This window comes from Haliotis asinina, chromosome 5, assembly GCF_037392515.1.
Source record: "Haliotis asinina isolate JCU_RB_2024 chromosome 5, JCU_Hal_asi_v2, whole genome shotgun sequence".
NCBI lineage: Eukaryota > Metazoa > Mollusca > Gastropoda > Lepetellida > Haliotidae > Haliotis > Haliotis asinina.
Window position 1 is genome coordinate 79386392 of NC_090284.1, and position 23874 is coordinate 79410265.

A 23874-nucleotide genomic window follows, 5' to 3' on the forward strand; every position below is an offset into this window, starting at 1 on the left:
TGTGTTTTCAAGCTGACCACTTTCTACATGACTGTGTATTCCTAGCTGACCACTTTCTACATGACTGTGTCTTCATAACTGACCACTTTCTACATGATCATGATTGTGTATTCCTAGCTGACCACTTTCTACATGACTGTGTATTCCTAGCTGACCACTTTCTACATGACTGTGTATTCATAACTGACCACTTTCTACATGATCATGATTGTGTATTCATGGCTGACCACTTTCTACATGACTGTGTATTCCTAGCTGACCACTTCCTACATGACCTTGTATTCATAGCTGACCACTTTCTACATGACTGTGTATTCATAGCTGACCACTTTCTACATGACTGTGTATTCATGGCTGACCACTTTCTACATGACTGTGTATTCCTAGCTGACCACTTCCTACATGACCTTGTATTCATAGCTGACCACTTTCTACATGACTGTGTATTCATAGCTGACCACTTTCTACATGACTGTGTATTCCTAGCTGACCACTTTCTACATGACTGTGTATTCCTAGCTGACCACATTCTACATGACTGTGTATTCCTAGCTGACCACATTCTACATGACTGTGTATTCCTAGCTGACCACTTTCTACATGACTGTGTATTCATAACTGACCACTTTCTACATGATCATGACTGTGTATTCCTAGCTGACCACTTTCTACATGACTGTGTATTCGTAGCTGACCACTTTCTACATGACTGTGTATTCGTAGCTGACCACTTTCTACATGACTGTGTATTCCTAGCTGACCACTTTCTACATGACTGTGTATTCCTAGCTGACCACTTTCTACATGACTGTATTCGTAGCTGACCACTTTCTACGTGACTGTGTATTCGTAGCTGACCACTTTCTACATGACTGTGTATTCATAGCTGACCACTTTCTACATGACTGTGCATTCCTAGCTGACCACTTTCTACATGACTGTGTATTCCTAGCTGACCACTTTCTACATGACTGTGTATTCCTAGCTGACCACATTCTACATGACCTTGTATTCCTAGCTGACCACTTTCTACATGACTGTGTCTTCCTAGCTGACCACTTTCTACATGACTGTGTATTCCTAGCTGACCACATTCTACATGACTGTGTATTCCTAGCTGACCACTTTCTACATGACTGTGTATTCATAACTGACCACTTTCTACATGATCATGACTGTGTATTCCTAGCTGACCACTTTCTACATGACTGTGTATTCCTAGCTGACCACTTTCTACATGACTGTGTATTCGTAGCTGACCACTTTCTACATGACTGTGTATTCCTAGCTGACCACTTTCTACATGACTGTGTATTCATAGCTGACCACTTCCTACATGACCTTGTATTCATAGCTGACCACTTTCTACATGACTGTGTATTCATAGCTGACCACTTTCTACATGACCTTGTATTCCTAGCTGGCTACTTTCTACATGACTGTGCATTCGTAGCTGACCACTTTCTACATGACTGTGTATTCCTAGCTGACCACTTTCTACATGACTGTGTATTCCTAGCTGACCACTTTCTACATGACTGTGTATTCATAGCTGACCACTTTCTACATGACTGTGTATTCATAGCTGACCACTTTCTACATGACCTTGTATTCATAGCTGACCACTTTCTACATGACCTTGTATTCATAGCTGACCACTTTCTGCATGACTGTGTATTCATAGCTGACCACTTTCTGCATGACCTTGTATTCCTAGCTGACCACTTTCTACATGACTGTGTATTCCTAGCTGACCACTTTCTACATGACTGTGTATTCCTAGCTGACCACTTTCTACATGACTGTGTATTCCTAGCTGACCACTTTCTACATGACTGTGTATTCATAGCTGACCACTTTCTACATGACTGGGTTTTCCTAGCTGACCACTTTCTACATGACTGTGTATTCCTAGCTGACCACTTTCTACATGATCATGACTGTGTATTCCTAGCTGACCACATTCTACATGACTGTGTATTCCTAGCTGACCACTTTCTACATGACTGTGTATTCATAACTGACCACTTTCTACATGACTGTGTATTCCTAGCTGACCACTTTCTGCATGACCTTGTATTCCTAGCTGACCACTTTCTACATGACTGTGTATTCCTAGCTGACCACTTTCTACAAGACTGTGTATTCCTAGCTGACCATTTTCTACATGACTGTGTATTCCTAGCTGACCACTTTCTACATGACTGTGTATTCCTAGCTGACCACTTTCTACATGATCATGATTATGTATGTGTAGCTGACCACCGACCACTTTCTACATGACTATGTGTATTTAAAGCTGACCGCTTTCTACATGACTATGTGTATTCACAGCAGACCACCAACCACTTTCTTTAGGAATATGTATATTCATGCCATTCAAGCTGTGACACTGTCAAACCCTAACCCTAACCCTAACCCTAACCCTGTGGTACACAAGCACATGATCTAGACCACTGGTTGATGGACTTAATTTTGTATGTGACACTGTGGCATATTGGGACAGGTAACCAAATTGTGTGCTTGTTTTGAAATCTGAATTTTAACTAAAAAAAGTGCAATTTAACGAATTTTTAACCTTAAATATAACATTTGTTACATTTGACCACCTTCTAAAAGGCATTTATTGTTAGTAGGTGTATAACTTCAACTTTGTTTTTTGATGAAGTCCTGCATCAAGACTGCATTGATCTCAGAAGATAGCCTTGATGAGAGCCACCCAGAGAGTGCTGCCACGGAGATAGTGGAACCTGGCCAGAGGGAGCCTGATGGCCTGTCACACCAATATGGAGGAGGTTCAGAGGTGAGAACAAACTTTACACAATGCAGCTTATAGTAGTTATTGTCTGTCGTTCTCACTTCACAAATATACTGAGTCAAAAGATGGTTAAATTGTTATTATTTCATTGCTGAGATCTGTGCGATGTACTCGATACACTGACAGTGCCACAATCAGTTCCATTAGGCTACACCACCATTTCAAAAACACAGGTTTACAGAATGTCAAATCACGAGAATAAAAATTCGAAATTTCTCAGTTCAATATTGTGTATTGCCGCCCCACTCATTCACCACTGCCAAACACTGTCTCCTCATCGACTGACAGATGCTTGTGAACATGTGGTTGGGGATTCTCTGCCATTGCTCTTGCAAGGCAAATTCTGAGGTTGGTTCCTAAGACCGCGAAGCCTTCTCCCAAGTGCATCCCAAACATGCTCTATTGGATTAAGGTCAGGGGACCTTGATGGCCAGTCCATGACATTGATTCCAGCGGTATTGCGATCGAGCATCTTCATGCTGGAACTATAGACATTGGCCATGAGCCGCCATGAAGGAACGAGTTCAGGGATGAGCACCTGGTTGCGGTAAGCAGCAGCTGTGAGGTTTCCATGGATGACCAAAAGTCAGGAACACCGATGTTCCCACAGAAAGCATCCCACACCATGCAACTTCCGCTCCCCGAATCTGTCGATTTCCTATACACAACATTGGGCATACCATTCCTAATGTTGTCTCCAGGTTCTATGCCTGCCGTCCGCGAATCTGGGGGTAAACCTGGATTCATCGCTAGACGACTCGATTCCAGTCTCTCTGGACTCTTTTTGTGCAAAATTTTGATGCAATGGTAATCTTTCTTTGTAGACCTATAATACTGTCAGAGAATAGACATAAATCATCAGCATAGAATAGTAAAAAGAGTTCTAAAACATGTACTCTAACAAAAATACCTCTTTTGCCCGACAATGTAAGATCCTCTTCAAGTTGTTTTACAAACATACTGAATAGTATTGGACTGAGTATACATCCTTGGCGTACTCAAGGAGTTAAAACATTCTGAAATACTAGATTTCGATAGTTTTACAGCTGATATAGATTTAGTGTACATATCGTGCACTATTGAAAGCATTTTACCCCGAATGTTGTTTCAAGAAAGAAATACCATAATAAATCTCTATTTACACAATCAAACGCTTTATGAAAATCAACATTTAAACAATAAAATCGACCCTTAGACTTTTTTGAATTAAAGCCTGCAGGGTGAAAACTTTGTCAACAGTTGAATAACCTGACCGGAATCCAGCTTGACATTCTGGATTTAACTAGGCGCCTAGTGTATGGGAGATGTGAAACAGATGCCTATAAAGAAAAACTTCACTGCTGACAACTGTAATATTGACCCCTGCTGTGCAATAGGCACCTAGTGTATGGGAGATGTGAAACAGATGCCTATAAAGAAAAACTTCACTGCTGACAACTGTAATATTGACCCCTGCTGTGCAATAGGCACCTAGTGTATGGGAGATGTGAAACAGATGCCTATAAAGAAAAACTTCACTGCTGACAACTGTAATATTGACCCCTGCTGTGCAATAGGCGCCTAGTGTATGGGAGATGTGAAACAGATGCCTATAAAGAAAAACTTCACTGCTGACAACTGTAATATTGACCCCTGCTGTGCAATAGGCACCTAGTGCATGTGAGATGTGAAACAGATGCCTATAAAGAAAAACTTCACTGCTGACAACTGTAATATTGACTCCTGCTGTGCAATAGGCACCTAGTGCATGTGAGATGTGAAACAGATGCCTATAAAGAAAAACTTCACTGCTGACAACTGTAATATTGACCCCTGCTGTGCAATAGGCACCTAGTGTATGGGAGATGTGAAACAGATGCCTATAAAGAAAAACTTCACTGCTGACAACTGTAATATTGACCCCTGCTGTGCAATAGGCACCTAGTGTATGGGAGATGTGAAACAGATACCTATAAGCAAAAACTTGACTGCTGACAACAGTAATATTGACCCCTGCTGTGCAATAGGCACCTAGTGCATGTGAGATGTGAAACAGATGCCTATAAAGAAAAACTTCACTGCTGACAACTGTAATATTGACCCCTGCTGTGCAATAGGCACCTAGTGCATGTGAGATGTGAAACAGATGCCTATAAAGAAAAACTTCACTGCTGACAACTGTAATATTGACCCCTGCTGTGCAATAGGCACCTAGTGTATGGGAGATGTGAAACAGATGCCTATAAAGAAAAACTTCACTGCTGACAACTGTAATATTGACCCCTGCTGTGCAATAGGCACCTAGTGTATGGGAGATGTGAAACAGATGCCTATAAAGAAAAACTTCACTGCTGACAACTGTAATATTGACCCCTGCTGTGCAATAGGCACCTAGTGCATGTGAGATGTGAAACAGATGCCTATAAAGAAAAACTTCACTGCTGACAACTGTAATATTGACCCCTGCTGTGCAATAGGCGCCTAGTGTATGGGAGATGTGAAACAGATGCCTATAAAGAAAAACTTCACTGCTGACAACTGTAATATTGACCCCTGCTGTGCAATAGGCACCTAGTGCATGTGAGATGTGAAACAGATGCCTATAAAGAAAAACTTCACTGCTGACAACTGTAATATTGACCCCTGCTGTGCAATAGGCACCTAGTGTATGGGAGATGTGAAACAGATGCCTATAAAGAAAAACTTCACTGCTGACAACTGTAATATTGACCCCTGCTGTGCAATAGGCACCTAGTGCATGTGAGATGTGAAACAGATGCCTATAAGCAAAAACTTGACTGCTGACAACAGTAATATTGGCCTTGCTGTGCAATAGGCGCCTAGTGTGTGTGAGATGTGAAACAGACAACAACTTGACTGGAGACAATGATAGTAATATTGACTTTACTTAAGCTGTAATCCAGGTAAGCAGGATATGATCATTACACACAATTCTGGACTTCTGGTGACTAGAGATCTAATGTTAGATGTGAGACTTGTATACTCAAGAAAATTGCAGAAATTGTTTGCTGTTATGTGTCATGTTCAGAAATTGTAGGATATAGTATATGGTGAATGACTGTTCCTAAATCCTAAGTTTATGTATTTTAGTTTCTTTTCTTCAGTATTGACACATAGAAATCGTATACTGTGTTCCATTACATTTACAGAAAACTGCTTAAATTCTGCATACAGTTCTGCTCTTTTAATGTCAACAGAGTTTATACTGCTGTTCATGTATATGCCTTGGTGGAAGTAATCATATTTATCATTTAGCAGGTGTTTCATTTATCACTGTCAGTTTATTCTGAGAAAAGAAACAAATATTCAGAGAATGGATGTGACAGAACGTGTGTTGGATTGTTAAAAGCCTTTATTACAAGGAGGTGTGTTCATTGCTTGATCAACAAGGAAATGGGTACCGATAGCTCTGACCATTGCTTTTGCAGTCATCATGCGAGTGACAGCATGGGAACATAGATTGTTTCAAAGACTCTGCTAAACCCTGATCCTCCTTCCAAGTGATCAAGGATAGGACTTACTTGTATTTTCTGGCTTTTGCGAAATTGAACTTCAAAGTTAAAAATATGCATGATAAATTGCTTGGTCTTATGCCAATCAAGGATAAGAAGGTGAAAGATGTTCCTCATGTTCCTTGTTTCCTTGCCAATTTCAAGGCAACATTTCAAAATGTTCCCCTCATGCGATTTCTCTACATTTTTAATAAGTTGTACATAGTTTAATAAACTTGAATCAATCAAAATACATTCCTTTTCAGTTTGTCGTAGGTTTAGTGTTTTTGACTGTAAATTGACTATTGTTGCACTGCTTGCATTAAAAATTTGTTTTTTCCTTCGAAATTATTTTTTACGTTATGGCCGAAATGCATTTCCATGTTCAAGCAGAACTCTCCTTCACAGAAATATATCATTTATGCAATTGAGAAAGATACAAAGTTAAGTTTATATCCTGTTTAATTCACACCATGGCATGTGTCGCATCATACAAAGAACATCTAAAGTCAACTAGATCTAGATTCTACAGGCTTCTGTGGTGCTCACTGTCACAGTAACAATGATGATAGGATGTTGTCAAATTTGATCACTGTTTCTGCATTGCATGGTTTTCTCAAGGATTGTATACATTCAATGAAAGGAAATCATGTCATTTTCACTGAATATCAAAAATATACAAGTTACTTGTATTATCTTTTTTCCACAATATTTTCTCCAGTATATTTAAACCAAAAACAAGACTTTATACATTCATTGTTTATGTTCTGCAAAACTTTATAATGTGTCTACTTTGTTCTTTTACTATCCTTTACTTCTTTCACTGTGGATTTTGTACATATACTATTTATATCTATAGATGAGGAAAAGTGTTCATTAAGGTACATCAACTAAGTAAAACAGGTAATATCAGGGTGGCAATTTACATCATGTCCCGTTTTAGTATGGAATGTACACCAAATTAGCTGTGGTACTTGTGCCTGTTTGTTCAGACAGGAGTTCTGTTGCCTACAGGTCCCTGTTTGTTCTGGCAGGGATTCTGTTGCCTACATGTCCCTGTTTGTTCAGACAGGAATGCTGTTGCCTACAGGTCCCTGTTTGTTCTGGCAGGGATTCTGTTGCCTTCATGTCCATGTTTGTTCAGACAGCTGTTGGCTACATATCCTTGTTTGTTCAGACAGGAATGCTGTTGCCTACAGGTCCCTGTTTGTTCAGATGGGAATGCTGTTGCCTACATGTCACTGTTTGTTCAATGAGGAATGCTGTTGGCTACATGTCCTTGTTCGTTCAATGAGGAATGCTGTTGCCTACATGTCCCTGTTTGTTCAATGAGGAATGGTGTTGCCTACATGTCCCTACTTGTTCAGTGTGTTATGTGTCTACAGACAGGTGTGCAAAGGGTGGAGCTGCAGAAGCCAGCAACTGGTGGTCTGGGATTCAGTCTAGTTACTGTACAGAAGAACCAGGAGATGTGTGTGTTTGTCAGGACCATCTCTGAAGGGGGAGTAGCAGCAACAGATGGCAGGCTACAAGTGGGAGACAGGCTGCTGCAGGTGGGCAAACTTACCTCACTACAGGTCTCTCCTACATGTGTGATGTAGGTGGGCAAACATACCTCGCTCCATGTCTCTCCATTAATTATGATGCTGGTAGGCAAACTAACCTGTCTCCAGGTCTCTCCATTATGTAGGATGCAGGTAGGCAAACCTACCTCTCTACAGGTCTCTCCATTATGTAGGATGCAGATAGGCAAACCTACCTCTCTACAGGTCTCTCCATTATGTAGGATGCAGATAGGCAAACCTACCTCTCTACAGGTCTCTCCATTAATTATGATGCTGGTAGGCAAACTAACCTGTCTCCAGGTCTCTCCATTATGTAGGATGCAGGTAGGCAAACCTACCTCTCTACAGGTCTCTCCATTATGTAGGATGCAGATAGGCAAACCTACCTCACTACAGGTCTCTCCATTATGAATGATGCAGGTAGGCAAACCTACCTCTCTACAGGTCTCTCCATTATGTAGGATGCAGGTAGGCAAACCTACCTCTCTACAGGTCTCTCCATTATGTAGGATGCAGATAGGCAAACCTACCTCTCTACAGGTCTCTCCATTAATTATGATGCTGGTAGGCAAACTAACCTGTCTCCAGGTCTCTCCATTATGTAGGATGCAGGTAGGCAAACCTACCTCTCTACAGGTCTCTCCATTATGTAGGATGCAGATAGGCAAACCTACCTCTCTACAGGTCTCTCCATTAATTATGATGCTGGTAGGCAAACTAACCTGTCTCCAGGTCTCTCCATTATGTAGGATGCAGGTAGGCAAACCTACCTCTCTACAGGTCTCTCCATTATGTAGGATGCTGGTAGGCAAACCTACCTCACTACAGGTCTCTCCATTATGAATGATGCAGGTAGGCAAACCTACCTCTCTACAGGTCTCTCCATTATGTAGGATGCAGGTAGGCAAACCTACCTCTCTACAGGTCTCTCCATTATGTAGGATGCAGGTAGGCAAACCTACCTCTCTACAGGTCTCTCCATTAATTATGATGCTGGTAGGCAAACTAACCTGTCTCCAGGTCTCTCCATTATGTAGGATGCAGGTAGGCAAACCTACCTCTCTACAGGTCTCTCCATTATGTAGGATGCAGGTAGGCAAACCTACCTCTCTACAGGTCTCTCCATTATGTAGGATGCAGGTAGGCAAACCTACCTCTCTACAGGTCTCTCCATTATGTAGGATGCAGGTAGGCAAACCTACCTCACTACACGTCTCTCCATTATGAATGATGCAGGTAGGCAAACCTACCTCTCTACAGGTCTCTCCATTATGTAGGATGCAGGTAGGCAAACCTACCTCTCTACAGGTCTCTCCATTATGTAGGATGCAGATAGGCAAACCTACCTCTCTACAGGTCTCTCCATTATGTAGGATGCAGATAGGCAAACCTACCTCTCTACAGGTCTCTCCATTAATTATGATGCTGGTAGGCAAACTAACCTGTCTCCAGGTCTCTCCATTATGTAGGATGCAGGTAGGCAAACCTACCTCTCTACAGGTCTCTCCATTATGTAGGATGCAGATAGGCAAACCTACCTCTCTACAGGTCTCTCCATTAATTATGATGCTGGTAGGCAAACTAACCTGTCTCCAGGTCTCTCCATTATGTAGGATGCAGATAGGCAAACCTACCTCTCTACAGGTCTCTCCATTATGTAGGATGCAGGTAGGCAAACCTACCTCTCTACAGGTCTCTCCATTATGTAGGATGCAGGTAGGCAAACCTACCTCACTACAGGTCTCTCCATTATGAATGATGCAGGTAGGCAAACCTACCTCTCTACAGGTCTCTCCATTATGTAGGATGCAGGTAGGCAAACCTACCTCTCTACAGGTCTCTCCATTATGTAGGATGCAGATAGGCAAACCTACCTCTCTACAGGTCTCTCCATTAATTATGATGCTGGTAGGCAAACTAACCTGTCTCCAGGTCTCTCCATTATGTAGGATGCAGGTAGGCAAACCTACCTCTCTATAGGTCTCTCCATTATGTAGGATGCAAATAGGCAAACCTACCTCACTACAGGTCTCTCCATTATGAATGATGCAGGTAGGCAAACCTACCTCTCTACAGGTCTCTCCATTATGTAGGATGCAGGTAGGCAAACTAACCTGTCTCCAGGTCTCTCCATTATGTAGGATGCAGATAGGCACACCTACCTCTCTACAGGTCTCTCCATTAATTATGATGCTGGTAGGCAAACTAACCTGTCTCCAGGTCTCTCCATTATGTAGGATGCAGGTAGGCAAACCTACCTCTCTACAGGTCTCTCCATTATGTAGGATGCAGATAGGCAAACCTACCTCTCTACAGGTCTCTCCATTATGTAGGATGCAGATAGGCAAACCTACCTCTCTACAGGTCTCTCCATTAATTATGATGCTGGTAGGCAAACTAACCTGTCTCCAGGTCTCTCCATTATGTAGGATGCAGATAGGCAAACCTACCTCTCTACAGGTCTCTCCATTATGTAGGATGCAGGTAGGCAAACCTACCTCACTACAGGTCTCTCCATTATGAATGATGCAGGTAGGCAAACCTACCTCTCTACAGGTCTCTCCATTATGTAGGATGCAGATAGGCAAACCTACCTCTCTACAGGTCTCTCCATTAATTATGATGCTGGTAGGCAAACTAACCTGTCTCCAGGTCTCTCCATTATGTAGGATGCAGGTAGGCAAACCTACCTCTCTACAGGTCTCTCCATTATGTAGGATGCAGGTAGGCAAACCTACCTCTCTACAGGTCTCTCCATTATGTAGGATGCAGATAGGCAAACCTACCTCTCTACAGGTCTCTCCATTATGTAGGATGCAGATAGGCAAACCTACCTCTCTACAGGTCTCTCCATTAATTTTGATGCTGGTAGGCAAACTAACCTGTCTCCAGGTCTCTCCATTATGTAGGATGCAGATAGGCAAACCTACCTCTCTACAGGTCTCTCCGTTAATTATGATGCTGGTAGGCAAACTAACCTGTCTCCAGGTCTCTCCATTATGTAGGATGCAGGTAGGCAAACCTACCTCTCTACAGGTCTCTCCATTATGTAGGATGCAGATAGGCAAACCTACCTCTCTACAGGTCTCTCCATTAATTATGATGCTGGTAGGCAAACTAACCTGTCTCCAGGTCTCTCCATTATGTAGGATGCAGATAGGCAAACCTACCTCTCTACAGGTCTCTCCATTATGTAGGATGCAGGTAGGCAAACCTACCTCTCTACAGGTCTCTCCATTATGTAGGATGCAGGTAGGCAAACCTACCTCACTACAGGTCTCTCCATTATGAATGATGCAGGTAGGCAAACCTACCTCTCTACAGGTCTCTCCATTATGTAGGATGCAGGTAGGCAAACCTACCTCTCTACAGGTCTCTCCATTATGTAGGATGCAGATAGGCAAACCTACCTCTCTACAGGTCTCTCCATTAATTATGATGCTGGTAGGCAAACTAACCTGTCTCCAGGTCTCTCCATTATGTAGGATGCAGGTAGGCAAACCTACCTCTCTATAGGTCTCTCCATTATGTAGGATGCAGATAGGCAAACCTACCTCACTACAGGTCTCTCCATTATGAATGATGCAGGTAGGCAAACCTACCTCTCTACAGGTCTCTCCATTATGAATGATGCAGATAGGCAAACCTACCTCTCTACAGGTCTCTCCATTAATTATGATGCTGGTAGGCAAACTAACCTGTCTCCAGGTCTCTCCATTATGTAGGATGCAGGTAGGCAAACCTACCTCTCTACAGGTCTCTCCATTATGTAGGATGCAGATAGGCAAACCTACCTCTCTACAGGTCTCTCCATTAATTATGATGCTGGTAGGCAAACTAACCTGTCTCCAGGTCTCTCCATTATGTAGGATGCAGATAGGCAAACCTACCTCTCTACAGGTCTCTCCATTATGTAGGATGCAGGTAGGCAAACCTACCTCTCTACAGGTCTCTCCATTATGTAGGATGCAGGTAGGCAAACCTACCTCACTACAGGTCTCTCCATTATGAATGATGCAGGTAGGCAAACCTACCTCTCTACAGGTCTCTCCATTATGTAGGATGCAGGTAGGCAAACCTACCTCTCTACAGGTCTCTCCATTATGTAGGATGCAGATAGGCAAACCTACCTCTCTACAGGTCTCTCCATTAATTATGATGCTGGTAGGCAAACTAACCTGTCTCCAGGTCTCTCCATTATGTAGGATGCAGGTAGGCAAACCTACCTCTCTATAGGTCTCTCCATTATGTAGGATGCAGATAGGCAAACCTACCTCACTACAGGTCTCTCCATTATGAATGATGCAGGTAGGCAAACCTACCTCTCTACAGGTCTCTCCATTATGTAGGATGCAGGTAGGCAAACTAACCTGTCTCCAGGTCTCTCCATTATGTAGGATGCAGATAGGCAAACCTACCTCTCTACAGGTCTCTCCATTAATTATGATGCTGGTAGGCAAACTAACCTGTCTCCAGGTCTCTCCATTATGTAGGATGCAGATAGGCAAACCTACCTCTCTACAGGTCTCTCCATTATGAGTGATGCAGATAGGCAAACCTACCTCTCTACAGGTCTCTCCATTATGTAGGATGCAGATAGGCAAACCTACCTCTCTACAGGTCTCTCCATTAATTATGATGCTGGTAGGCAAACTAACCTGTCTCCAGGTCTCTCCATTATGTAGGATGCAGATAGGCAAACCTACCTCTCTACAGGTCTCTCCATTATGTAGGATGCAGGTAGGCAAACCTACCTCACTACAGGTCTCTCCATTATGAATGATGCAGGTAGGCAAACCTACCTCTCTACAGGTCTCTCCATTATGTAGGATGCAGATAGGCAAACCTACCTCTCTACAGGTCTCTCCATTAATTATGATGCTGGTAGGCAAACTAACCTGTCTCCAGGTCTCTCCATTATGTAGGATGCAGGTAGGCAAACCTACCTCTCTACAGGTCTCTCCATTATGTAGGATGCAGGTAGGCAAACCTACCTCTCTACAGGTCTCTCCATTATGTAGGATGCTGGTAGGCAATCCTACCTCACTACAGGTCTCTCCATTATGAATGATGCAGGTAGGCAAACCTACCTCTCTACAGGTCTCTCCATTATGTAGGATGCAGGTAGGCAAACCTACCTCTCTACAGGTCTCTCCATTATGTAGGATGCAGGTAGGCAAACCTACCTCTCTACAGGTCTCTCCATTAATTATGATGCTGGTAGGCAAACTAACCTGTCTCCAGGTCTCTCCATTATGTAGGATGCAGGTAGGCAAACCTACCTCTCTACAGGTCTCTCCATTATGTAGGATGCAGGTAGGCAAACCTACCTCTCTACAGGTCTCTCCATTATGTAGGATGCATGTAGGCAAACCTACCTCTCTACAGGTCTCTCCATTATGTAGGATGCAGGTAGGCAAACATACCTCACTACAGGTCTCTCCATTATGAATGATGCAGGTAGGCAAACCTACCTCTCTACAGGTCTCTCCATTATGTAGGATGCAGGTAGGCAAACCTACCTCTCTACAGGTCTCTCCATTATGTAGGATGCAGATAGGCAAACCTACCTCTCTACAGGTCTCTCCATTATGTAGGATGCAGATAGGCAAACCTACCTCTCTGCAGGTCTCTCCATTAATTATGATGCTGGTAGGCAAACTAACCTGTCTCCAGGTCTCTCCATTATGTAGGATGCAGATAGGCAAACCTACCTCTCTACAGGTCTCTCCATTAATTATGATGCTGGTAGGCAAACTAACCTGTCTCCAGGTCTCTCCATTATGTAGGATGCAGGTAGGCAAACCTACCTCTCTACAGGTCTCTCCATTATGTAGGATGCAGATAGGCAAACCTACCTCTCTACAGGTCTCTCCATTAATTATGATGCTGGTAGGCAAACTAACCTGTCTCCAGGTCTCTCCATTATGTAGGATGCAGGTAGGCAAACCTACCTCTCTACAGGTCTCTCCATTATGTAGGATGCAGGTAGGCAAACCTACCTCTCTACAGGTCTCTCCATTATGTAGGATGCAGGTAGGCAAACCTACCTCTCTACAGGTCTCTCCATTATGTAGGATGCAGGTAGGCAAACCTACCTCACTACAGGTCTCTCCATTATGAATGATGCAGGTAGGCAAACCTACCTCTCTACAGGTCTCTCCATTATGTAGGATGCAGGTAGGCAAACCTACCTCTCTACAGGTCTCTCCATTATGTAGGATGCAGATAGGCAAACCTACCTCTCTACAGGTCTCTCCATTATGTAGGATGCAGATAGGCAAACCTACCTCTCTGCAGGTCTCTCCATTAATTATGATGCTGGTAGGCAAACTAACCTGTCTCCAGGTCTCTCCATTATGTAGGATGCAGATAGGCAAACCTACCTCTCTACAGGTCTCTCCATTAATTATGATGCTGGTAGGCAAACTAACCTGTCTCCAGGTCTCTCCATTATGTAGGATGCAGGTAGGCAAACCTACCTCTCTACAGGTCTCTCCATTATGTAGGATGCAGATAGGCAAACCTACCTCTCTACAGGTCTCTCCATTAATTATGATGCTGGTAGGCAAACTAACCTGTCTCCAGGTCTCTCCATTATGTAGGATGCAGATAGGCAAACCTACCTCTCTACAGGTCTCTCCATTATGTAGGATGCAGGTAGGCAAACCTACCTCTCTACAGGTCTCTCCATTATGTAGGATGCAGGTAGGCAAACCTACCTCACTACAGGTCTCTCCATTATGTAGGATGCAGGTAGGCAAACCTACCTCTCTACAGGTCTCTCCATTATGTAGGATGCAGGTAGGCAAACCTACCTCACTACAGGTCTCTCCATTATGAATGATGCAGGTAGGCAAACCTACCTCTCTACAGGTCTCTCCATTATGTAGGATGCAGGTAGGCAAACCTACCTCTCTACAGGTCTCTCCATTATGTAGGATGCAGATAGGCAAACCTACCTCTCTACAGGTCTCTCCATTATGTAGGATGCAGATAGGCAAACCTACCTCTCTGCAGGTCTCTCCATTAATTATGATGCTGGTAGGCAAACTAACCTGTCTCCAGGTCTCTCCATTATGTAGGATCCAGATAGGCAAACCTACCTCTCTACAGGTCTCTCCATTAATTATGATGCTGGTAGGCAAACAAACCTGTCTCCAGGTCTCTCCATTATGTAGGATGCAGGTAGGCAAACCTACCTCTCTACAGGTCTCTCCATTATGTAGGATGCAGATAGGCAAACCTACCTCTCTACAGGTCTCTCCATTAATTATGATGCTGGTAGGCAAACTAACCTGTCTCCAGGTCTCTCCATTATGTAGGATGCAGATAGGCAAACCTACCTCTCTACAGGTCTCTCCATTATGTAGGATGCAGGTAGGCAAACCTACCTCTCTACAGGTCTCTCCATTATGTAGGATGCAGGTAGGCAAACCTACCTCACTACAGGTCTCTCCATTATGAATGATGCAGGTAGGCAAACCTACCTCTCTACAGGTCTCTCCATTATGTAGGATGCAGGTAGGCAAACCTACCTCTCTACAGGTCTCTCCATTATGTAGGATGCAGATAGGCAAACCTACCTCTCTACAGGTCTCTCCATTATGTAGGATGCAGATAGGCAAACCTACCTCTCTACAGGTCTCTCCATTAATTATGATGCTGGTAGGCAAACTAACCTGTCTCCAGGTCTCTCCATTATGTAGGATGCAGATAGGCAAACCTACCTCTCTACAGGTCTCTCCATTATGTAGGATGCAGGTAGGCAAACCTACCTCACTACAGGTCTCTCCATTATGAATGATGCAGGTAGGCAAACCTACCTCTCTACAGGTCTCTCCATTATGTAGGATGCAGATAGGCAAACCTACCTCTCTACAGGTCTCTCCATTATGTAGGATGCAGATAGGCAAACCTACCTCTCTACAGGTCTCTCCATTAATTATGATGCTGGTAGGCAAACTAACCTGTCTCTAGGTCTCTCCATTATGTAGGATGCAGATAGGCAAACCTACCTCTCTACAGGTCTCTCCATTATGTAGGATGCAGGTAGGCAAACCTACCTCACTACAGGTCTCTCCATAATGAATGATGCAGGTAGGCAAACCTACCTCTCTACAGGTCTCTCCATTATGTAGGATGCAGGTAGGCAAACCTACCTCACTACAGGTCTCTCCATTATGTAGGATGCAGATAGGCAAACCTACCTCTCTACAGGTCTCTCCATTATGTAGGATGCAGGTAGGCAAACCTACCTCACTACAGGTCTCTCCATAATGAATGATGCAGGTAGGCAAACCTACCTCTCTACAGGTCTCTCCATTATGTAGGATGCAGGTAGGCAAACCTACCTCACTACAGGTCTCTCCATTATGTAGGATGCAGGTAGGCAAACCTACCTCTCTACAGGTCTCTCCATTATGTAGGATGCTGGTAGGCAAACCTACCTCACTACAGGTCTCTCCATTATGAATGATGCAGATAGGCAAACCTACCTCTCTACAGGTCTCTCCATTATGTAGGATGCAGGTAGGCAAACCTACCTCTCTACAGGTCTCTCCATTATGTAGGATGCTGGTAGGCAAACCTACCTCTCTACAGGTCTCTCCATTAATTATGATGCTGGTAGGCAAACTAACCTGTCTCCAGGTCTCTCCATTATGTAGGATGCAGGTAGGCAAACCTACCTCTCTACAGGTCTCTCCATTATGTAGGATGCAGGTAGGCAAACCTACCTCTCTACAGGTCTCTCCATTATGTAGGATGCAGGTAGGCAAACCTACCTCTCTACAGGTCTCTCCATTATGTAGGATGCAGGTAGGCAAACCTACCTCACTACAGGTCTCTCCATTATGAATGATGCAGGTAGGCAAACCTACCTCTCTACAGGTCTCTCCATTATGTAGGATGTAGGTAGGCAAACCTACCTCTCTACAGGTCTCTCCATTATGTAGGATGCAGATAGGCAAACCTACCTCTCTACAGGTCTCTCCATTATGTAGGATGCAGATAGGCAAACCTACCTCTCTACAGGTCTTTCCATTAATTATGATGCTGGTAGGCAAACTAACCTGTCTCCAGGTCTCTCCATTATGTAGGATGCAGATAGGCAAACCTACCTCTCTACAGGTCTCTCCATTATGTAGGATGCAGGTAGGCTAACCTACCTCTCTACAGGTCTCTCCATTATGTAGGATGCAGGTAGGCAAACCTACCTCACTACAGGTCTCTCCATTATGTAGGATGCAGGTAGGCAAACCTACCTCTCTACAGGTCTCTCCATTATGTAGGATGCAGGTAGGCAAACCTACCTCACTACAGGTCTCTCCATTATGAATGATGCAGGTAGGCAAACCTACCTCTCTACAGGTCTCTCCATTATGTAGGATGCAGGTAGGCAAACCTACCTCTCTACAGGTCTCTCCATTATGTAGGATGCAGATAGGCAAACCTACCTCTCTACAGGTCTCTCCATTATGTAGGATGCAGATAGGCAAACCTACCTCTCTGCAGGTCTCTCCATTAATTATGATGCTGGTAGGCAAACTAACCTGTCTCCAGGTCTCTCCATTATGTAGGATCCAGATAGGCAAACCTACCTCTCTACAGGTCTCTTAATTAATTATGATGCTGGTAGGCAAACTAACCTGTCTCCAGGTCTCTCCATTATGTAGGATGCAGATAGGCAAACCTACCTCTCTACAGGTCTCTCCATTAATTATGATGCTGGTAGGCAAACTAACCTGTCTCCAGGTCTCTCCATTATGTAGGATGCAGGTAGGCAAACCTACCTCTCTACAGGTCTCTCCATTATGTAGGATGCAGATAGGCAAACCTACCTCTCTACAGGTCTCTCCATTAATTATGATGCTGGTAGGCAAACTAACCTGTCTCCAGGTCTCTCCATTATGTAGGATGCAGATAGGCAAACCTACCTCTCTACAGGTCTCTCCATTATGTAGGATGCAGGTAGGCAAACCTACCTCACTACAGGTCTCTCCATAATGAATGATGCAGGTAGGCAAACCTACCTCTCTACAGGTCTCTCCATTATGTAGGATGCAGGTAGGCAAACCTACCTCACTACAGGTCTCTCCATTATGTAGGATGCAGGTAGGCAAACCTACCTCTCTACAGGTCTCTCCATTATGTAGGATGCTGGTAGGCAAACCTACCTCACTACAGGTCTCTCCATTATGAATGATGCAGATAGGCAAACCTACCTCTCTACAGGTCTCTCCATTATGTAGGATGCAGGTAGGCAAACCTACCTCTCTACAGGTCTCTCCATTATGTAGGATGCTGGTAGGCAAACCTACCTCTCTACAGGTCTCTCCATTAATTATGATGCTGGTAGGCAAACTAACCTGTCTCCAGGTCTCTCCATTATGTAGGATGCAGGTAGGCAAACCTACCTCTCTACAGGTCTCTCCATTATGTAGGATGCAGGTAGGCAAACCTACCTCTCTACAGGTCTCTCCATTATGTAGGATGCAGGTAGGCAAACCTACCTCTCTACAGGTCTCTCCATTATGTAGGATGCAGGTAGGCAAACCTACCTCACTACAGGTCTCTCCATTATGAATGATGCAGGTAGGCAAACCTACCTCTCTACAGGTCTCTCCATTATGTAGGATGCAGGTAGGCAAACCTACCTCTCTACAGGTCTCTCCATTATGTAGGATGCAGATAGGCAAACCTACCTCTCTACAGGTCTCTCCATTATGTAGGATGCAGATAGGCAAACCTACCTCTCTACAGGTCTTTCCATTAATTATGATGCTGGTAGGCAAACTAACCTGTCTCCAGGTCTCTCCATTATGTAGGATGCAGATAGGCAAACCTACCTCTCTACAGGTCTCTCCATTATGTAGGATGCAGGTAGGCTAACCTACCTCTCTACAGGTCTCTCCATTATGTAGGATGCAGGTAGGCAAACCTACCTCACTACAAGTCTCTCCATTATGTAGGATGCAGGTAGGCAAACCTACCTCTCTACAGGTCTCTCCATTATGTAGGATGCAGGTAGGCAAACCTACCTCACTACAGGTCTCTCCATTATGAATGATGCAGGTAGGCAAACCTACCTCTCTACAGGTCTCTCCATTATGTAGGATGCAGGTAGGCAAACCTACCTCTCTACAGGTCTCTCCATTATGTAGGATGCAGATAGGCAAACCTACCTCTCTACAGGTCTCTCCATTATGTAGGATGCAGATAGGCAAACCTACCTCTCTGCAGGTCTCTCCATTAATTATGATGCTGGTAGGCAAACTAACCTGTCTCCAGGTCTCTCCATTATGTAGGATGCAGATAGGCAAACCTACCTCTCTACAGGTCTCTCCATTATGTAGGATGCAGGTAGGCAAACCTACCTCACTACAGGTCTCTCCATTATGAATGATGCAGGTAGGCAAACCTACCTCTCTACAGGTCTCTCCATTATGTAGGATGCAGATAGGCAAACCTACCTCTCTACAGGTCTCTCCATTATGTAGGATGCAGATAGGCAAACCTACCTCTCTACAGGTCTCTCCATTAATTATGATGCTGGTAGGCAAACTAACCTGTCTCTAGGTCTCTCCATTATGTAGGATGCAGATAGGCAAACCTACCTCTCTACAGGTCTCTCCATTATGTAGGATGCAGGTAGGCAAACCTACCTCACTACAGGTCTCTCCATAATGAATGATGCAGGTAGGCAAACCTACCTCTCTACAGGTCTCTCCATTATGTAGGATGCAGGTAGGCAAACCTACCTCACTACAGGTCTCTCCATTATGTAGGATGCAGATAGGCAAACCTACCTCTCTACAGGTCTCTCCATTATGTAGGATGCAGGTAGGCAAACCTACCTCACTACAGGTCTCTCCATAATGAATGATGCAGGTAGGCAAACCTACCTCTCTACAGGTCTCTCCATTATGTAGGATGCAGGTAGGCAAACCTACCTCACTACAGGTCTCTCCATTATGTAGGATGCAGGTAGGCAAACCTACCTCTCTACAGGTCTCTCCATTATGTAGGATGCTGGTAGGCAAACCTACCTCACTACAGGTCTCTCCATTATGAATGATGCAGATAGGCAAACCTACCTCTCTACAGGTCTCTCCATTATGTAGGATGCAGGTAGGCAAACCTACCTCTCTACAGGTCTCTCCATTATGTAGGATGCTGGTAGGCAAACCTACCTCTCTACAGGTCTCTCCATTAATTATGATGCTGGTAGGCAAACTAACCTGTCTCCAGGTCTCTCCATTATGTAGGATGCAGGTAGGCAAACCTACCTCTCTACAGGTCTCTCCATTATGTAGGATGCAGGTAGGCAAACCTACCTCTCTACAGGTCTCTCCATTATGTAGGATGCAGGTAGGCAAACCTACCTCTCTACAGGTCTCTCCATTATGTAGGATGCAGGTAGGCAAACCTACCTCACTACAGGTCTCTCCATTATGAATGATGCAGGTAGGCAAACCTACCTCTCTACAGGTCTCTCCATTATGTAGGATGTAGGTAGGCAAACCTACCTCTCTACAGGTCTCTCCATTATGTAGGATGCAGATAGGCAAACCTACCTCTCTACAGGTCTCTCCATTATGTAGGATGCAGATAGGCAAACCTACCTCTCTACAGGTCTTTCCATTAATTATGATGCTGGTAGGCAAACTAACCTGTCTCCAGGTCTCTCCATTATGTAGGATGCAGATAGGCAAACCTACCTCTCTACAGGTCTCTCCATTATGTAGGATGCAGGTAGGCTAACCTACCTCTCTACAGGTCTCTCCATTATGTAGGATGCAGGTAGGCAAACCTACCTCACTACAGGTCTCTCCATTATGTAGGATGCAGGTAGGCAAACCTACCTCTCTACAGGTCTCTCCATTATGTAGGATGCAGGTAGGCAAACCTACCTCACTACAGGTCTCTCCATTATGAATGATGCAGGTAGGCAAACCTACCTCTCTACAGGTCTCTCCATTATGTAGGATGCAGGTAGGCAAACCTACCTCTCTACAGGTCTCTCCATTATGTAGGATGCAGATAGGCAAACCTACCTCTCTACAGGTCTCTCCATTATGTAGGATGCAGATAGGCAAACCTACCTCTCTGCAGGTCTCTCCATTAATTATGATGCTGGTAGGCAAACTAACCTGTCTCCAGGTCTCTCCATTATGTAGGATCCAGATAGGCAAACCTACCTCTCTACAGGTCTCTTAATTAATTATGATGCTGGTAGGCAAACTAACCTGTCTCCAGGTCTCTCCATTATGTAGGATGCAGATAGGCAAACCTACCTCTCTACAGGTCTCTCCATTAATTATGATGCTGGTAGGCAAACTAACCTGTCTCCAGGTCTCTCCATTATGTAGGATGCAGGTAGGCAAACCTACCTCTCTACAGGTCTCTCCATTATGTAGGATGCAGATAGGCAAACCTACCTCTCTACAGGTCTCTCCATTAATTATGATGCTGGTAGGCAAACTAACCTGTCTCCAGGTCTCTCCATTATGTAGGATGCAGATAGGCAAACCTACCTCTCTACAGGTCTCTCCATTATGTAGGATGCAGGTAGGCAAACCTACCTCACTACAGGTCTCTCCATAATGAATGATGCAGGTAGGCAAACCTACCTCTCTACAGGTCTCTCCATTATGTAGGATGCAGGTAGGCAAACCTACCTCACTACAGGTCTCTCCATTATGTAGGATGCAGGTAGGCAAACCTACCTCTCTACAGGTCTCTCCATTATGTAGGATGCTGGTAGGCAAACCTACCTCACTACAGGTCTCTCCATTATGAATGATGCAGATAGGCAAACCTACCTCTCTACAGGTCTCTCCATTATGTAGGATGCAGGTAGGCAAACCTACCTCTCTACAGGTCTCTCCATTAATTATGATGCTGGTAGGCAAACTAACCTGTCTCCAGGTCTCTCCATTATGTAGGATGCAGGTAGGCAAACCTACCTCTCTACAGGTCTCTCCATTATGTAGGATGCAGGTAGGCAAACCTACCTCTCTACAGGTCTCTCCATTATGTAGGATGCAGGTAGGCAAACCTACCTCTCTACAGGTCTCTCCATTATGTAGGATGCAGGTAGGCAAACCTACCTCACTACAGGTCTCTCCATTATGAATGATGCAGGTAGGCAAACCTACCTCTCTACAGGTCTCTCCATTATGTAGGATGCAGGTAGGCAAACCTACCTCTCTACAGGTCTCTCCATTATGTAGGATGCAGATAGGCAAACCTACCTCTCTGCAGGTCTCTCCATTATGTAGGATGCAGATAGGCAAACCTACCTCTCTACAGGTCTTTCCATTAATTATGATGCTGGTAGGCAAACTAACCTGTCTCCAGGTCTCTCCATTATGTAGGATGCAGATAGGCAAACCTACCTCTCTACAGGTCTCTCCATTATGTAGGATGCAGGTAGGCTAACCTACCTCTCTACAGGTCTCTCCATTATGTAGGATGCAGGTAGGCAAACCTACCTCACTACAGGTCTCTCCATTATGTAGGATGCAGGTAGGCAAACCTACCTCTCTACAGGTCTCTCCATTATGTAGGATGCAGGTAGGCAAACCTACCTCACTACAGGTCTCTCCATTATGAATGATGCAGGTAGGCAAACCTACCTCTCTACAGGTCTCTCCATTATGTAGGATGCAGGTAGGCAAACCTACCTCTCTACAGGTCTCTCCATTATGTAGGATGCTGGTAGGCAAACCTACCTCTCTACAGGTCTCTCCATTATGTAGGATGCAGATAGGCAAACCTACCTCTCTGCAGGTCTCTCCATTAATTATGATGCTGGTAGGCAAACTAACCTGTCTCCAGGTCTCTCCATTATGTAGGATCCAGATAGGCAAACCTACCTCTCTACAGGTCTCTTAATTAATTATGATGCTGGTAGGCAAACTAACCTGTCTCCAGGTCTCTCCATTATGTAGGATGCAGATAGGCAAACCTACCTCTCTACAGGTCTCTCCATTAATTATGATGCTGGTAGGCAAACTAACCTGTCTCCAGGTCTCTCCATTATGTAGGATGCAGGTAGGCAAACCTACCTCTCTACAGGTCTCTCCATTATGTAGGATGCAGATAGGCAAACCTACCTCTCTACAGGTCTCTCCATTAATTATGATGCTGGTAGGCAAACTAACCTGTCTCCAGGTCTCTCCATTATGTAGGATGCAGATAGGCAAACCTACCTCTCTACAGGTCTCTCCATTATGTAGGATGCAGGTAGGCAAACCTACCTCTCTATAGGTCTCTCCATTATGTAGGATGCAGGTAGGCAAACCTACCTCACTACAGGTCTCTCCATTATGTAGGATGCAGGTAGGCAAACCTACCTCTCTACAGGTCTCTCCATTATGTAGGATGCAGGTAGGCAAACCTACCTCACTACAGGTCTCTCCATTATGAATGATGCAGGTAGGCAAACCTACCTCTCTACAGGTCTCTCCATTATGTAGGATGCAGGTAGGCAAACCTACCTCTCTACAGGTCTCTCCATTATGTAGGATGCAGATAGGCAAACCTACCTCTCTACAGGTCTCTCCATTATGTAGGATGCAGATAGGCAAACCTACCTCTCTGCAGGTCTCTCCATTAATTATGATGCTGGTAGGCAAACTAACCTGTCTCCAGGTCTCTCCATTATGTAGGATGCAGATAGGCAAACCTACCTCTCTACAGGTCTCTCCATTAATTATGATGCTGGTAGGCAAACTAACCTGTCTCCAGGTCTCTCCATTATGTAGGATGCAGGTAGGCAAACCTACCTCTCTACAGGTCTCTCCATTATGTAGGATGCAGATAGGCAAACCTACCTCTCTACAGGTCTCTCCATTAATTATGATGCTGGTAGGCAAACTAACCTGTCTCCAGGTCTCTCCATTATGTAGGATGCAGATAGGCAAACCTACCTCTCTACAGGTCTCTCCATTATGTAGGATGCAGGTAGGCAAACCTACCTCTCTACAGGTCT

General features: G+C 44.3%; 1 protein-coding gene across 2 annotated transcripts in view; it reads left to right on the forward strand.

Moving 5' to 3' along the window:
* LOC137283164 (tyrosine-protein phosphatase non-receptor type 13-like) overlaps positions 1–23874 on the forward strand; it is a 313874-nt gene that overhangs the window by 173824 nt on the left and 116176 nt on the right. For both annotated transcript variants that reach the window (XM_067814606.1, XM_067814607.1), the window contains 2 exons: positions 2669–2803; positions 7695–7862. In XM_067814606.1, the coding sequence (XP_067670707.1) occupies positions 2669–2803; positions 7695–7862 (303 nt within the window). The remainder of the gene's footprint in view (positions 1–2668; positions 2804–7694; positions 7863–23874) is intronic.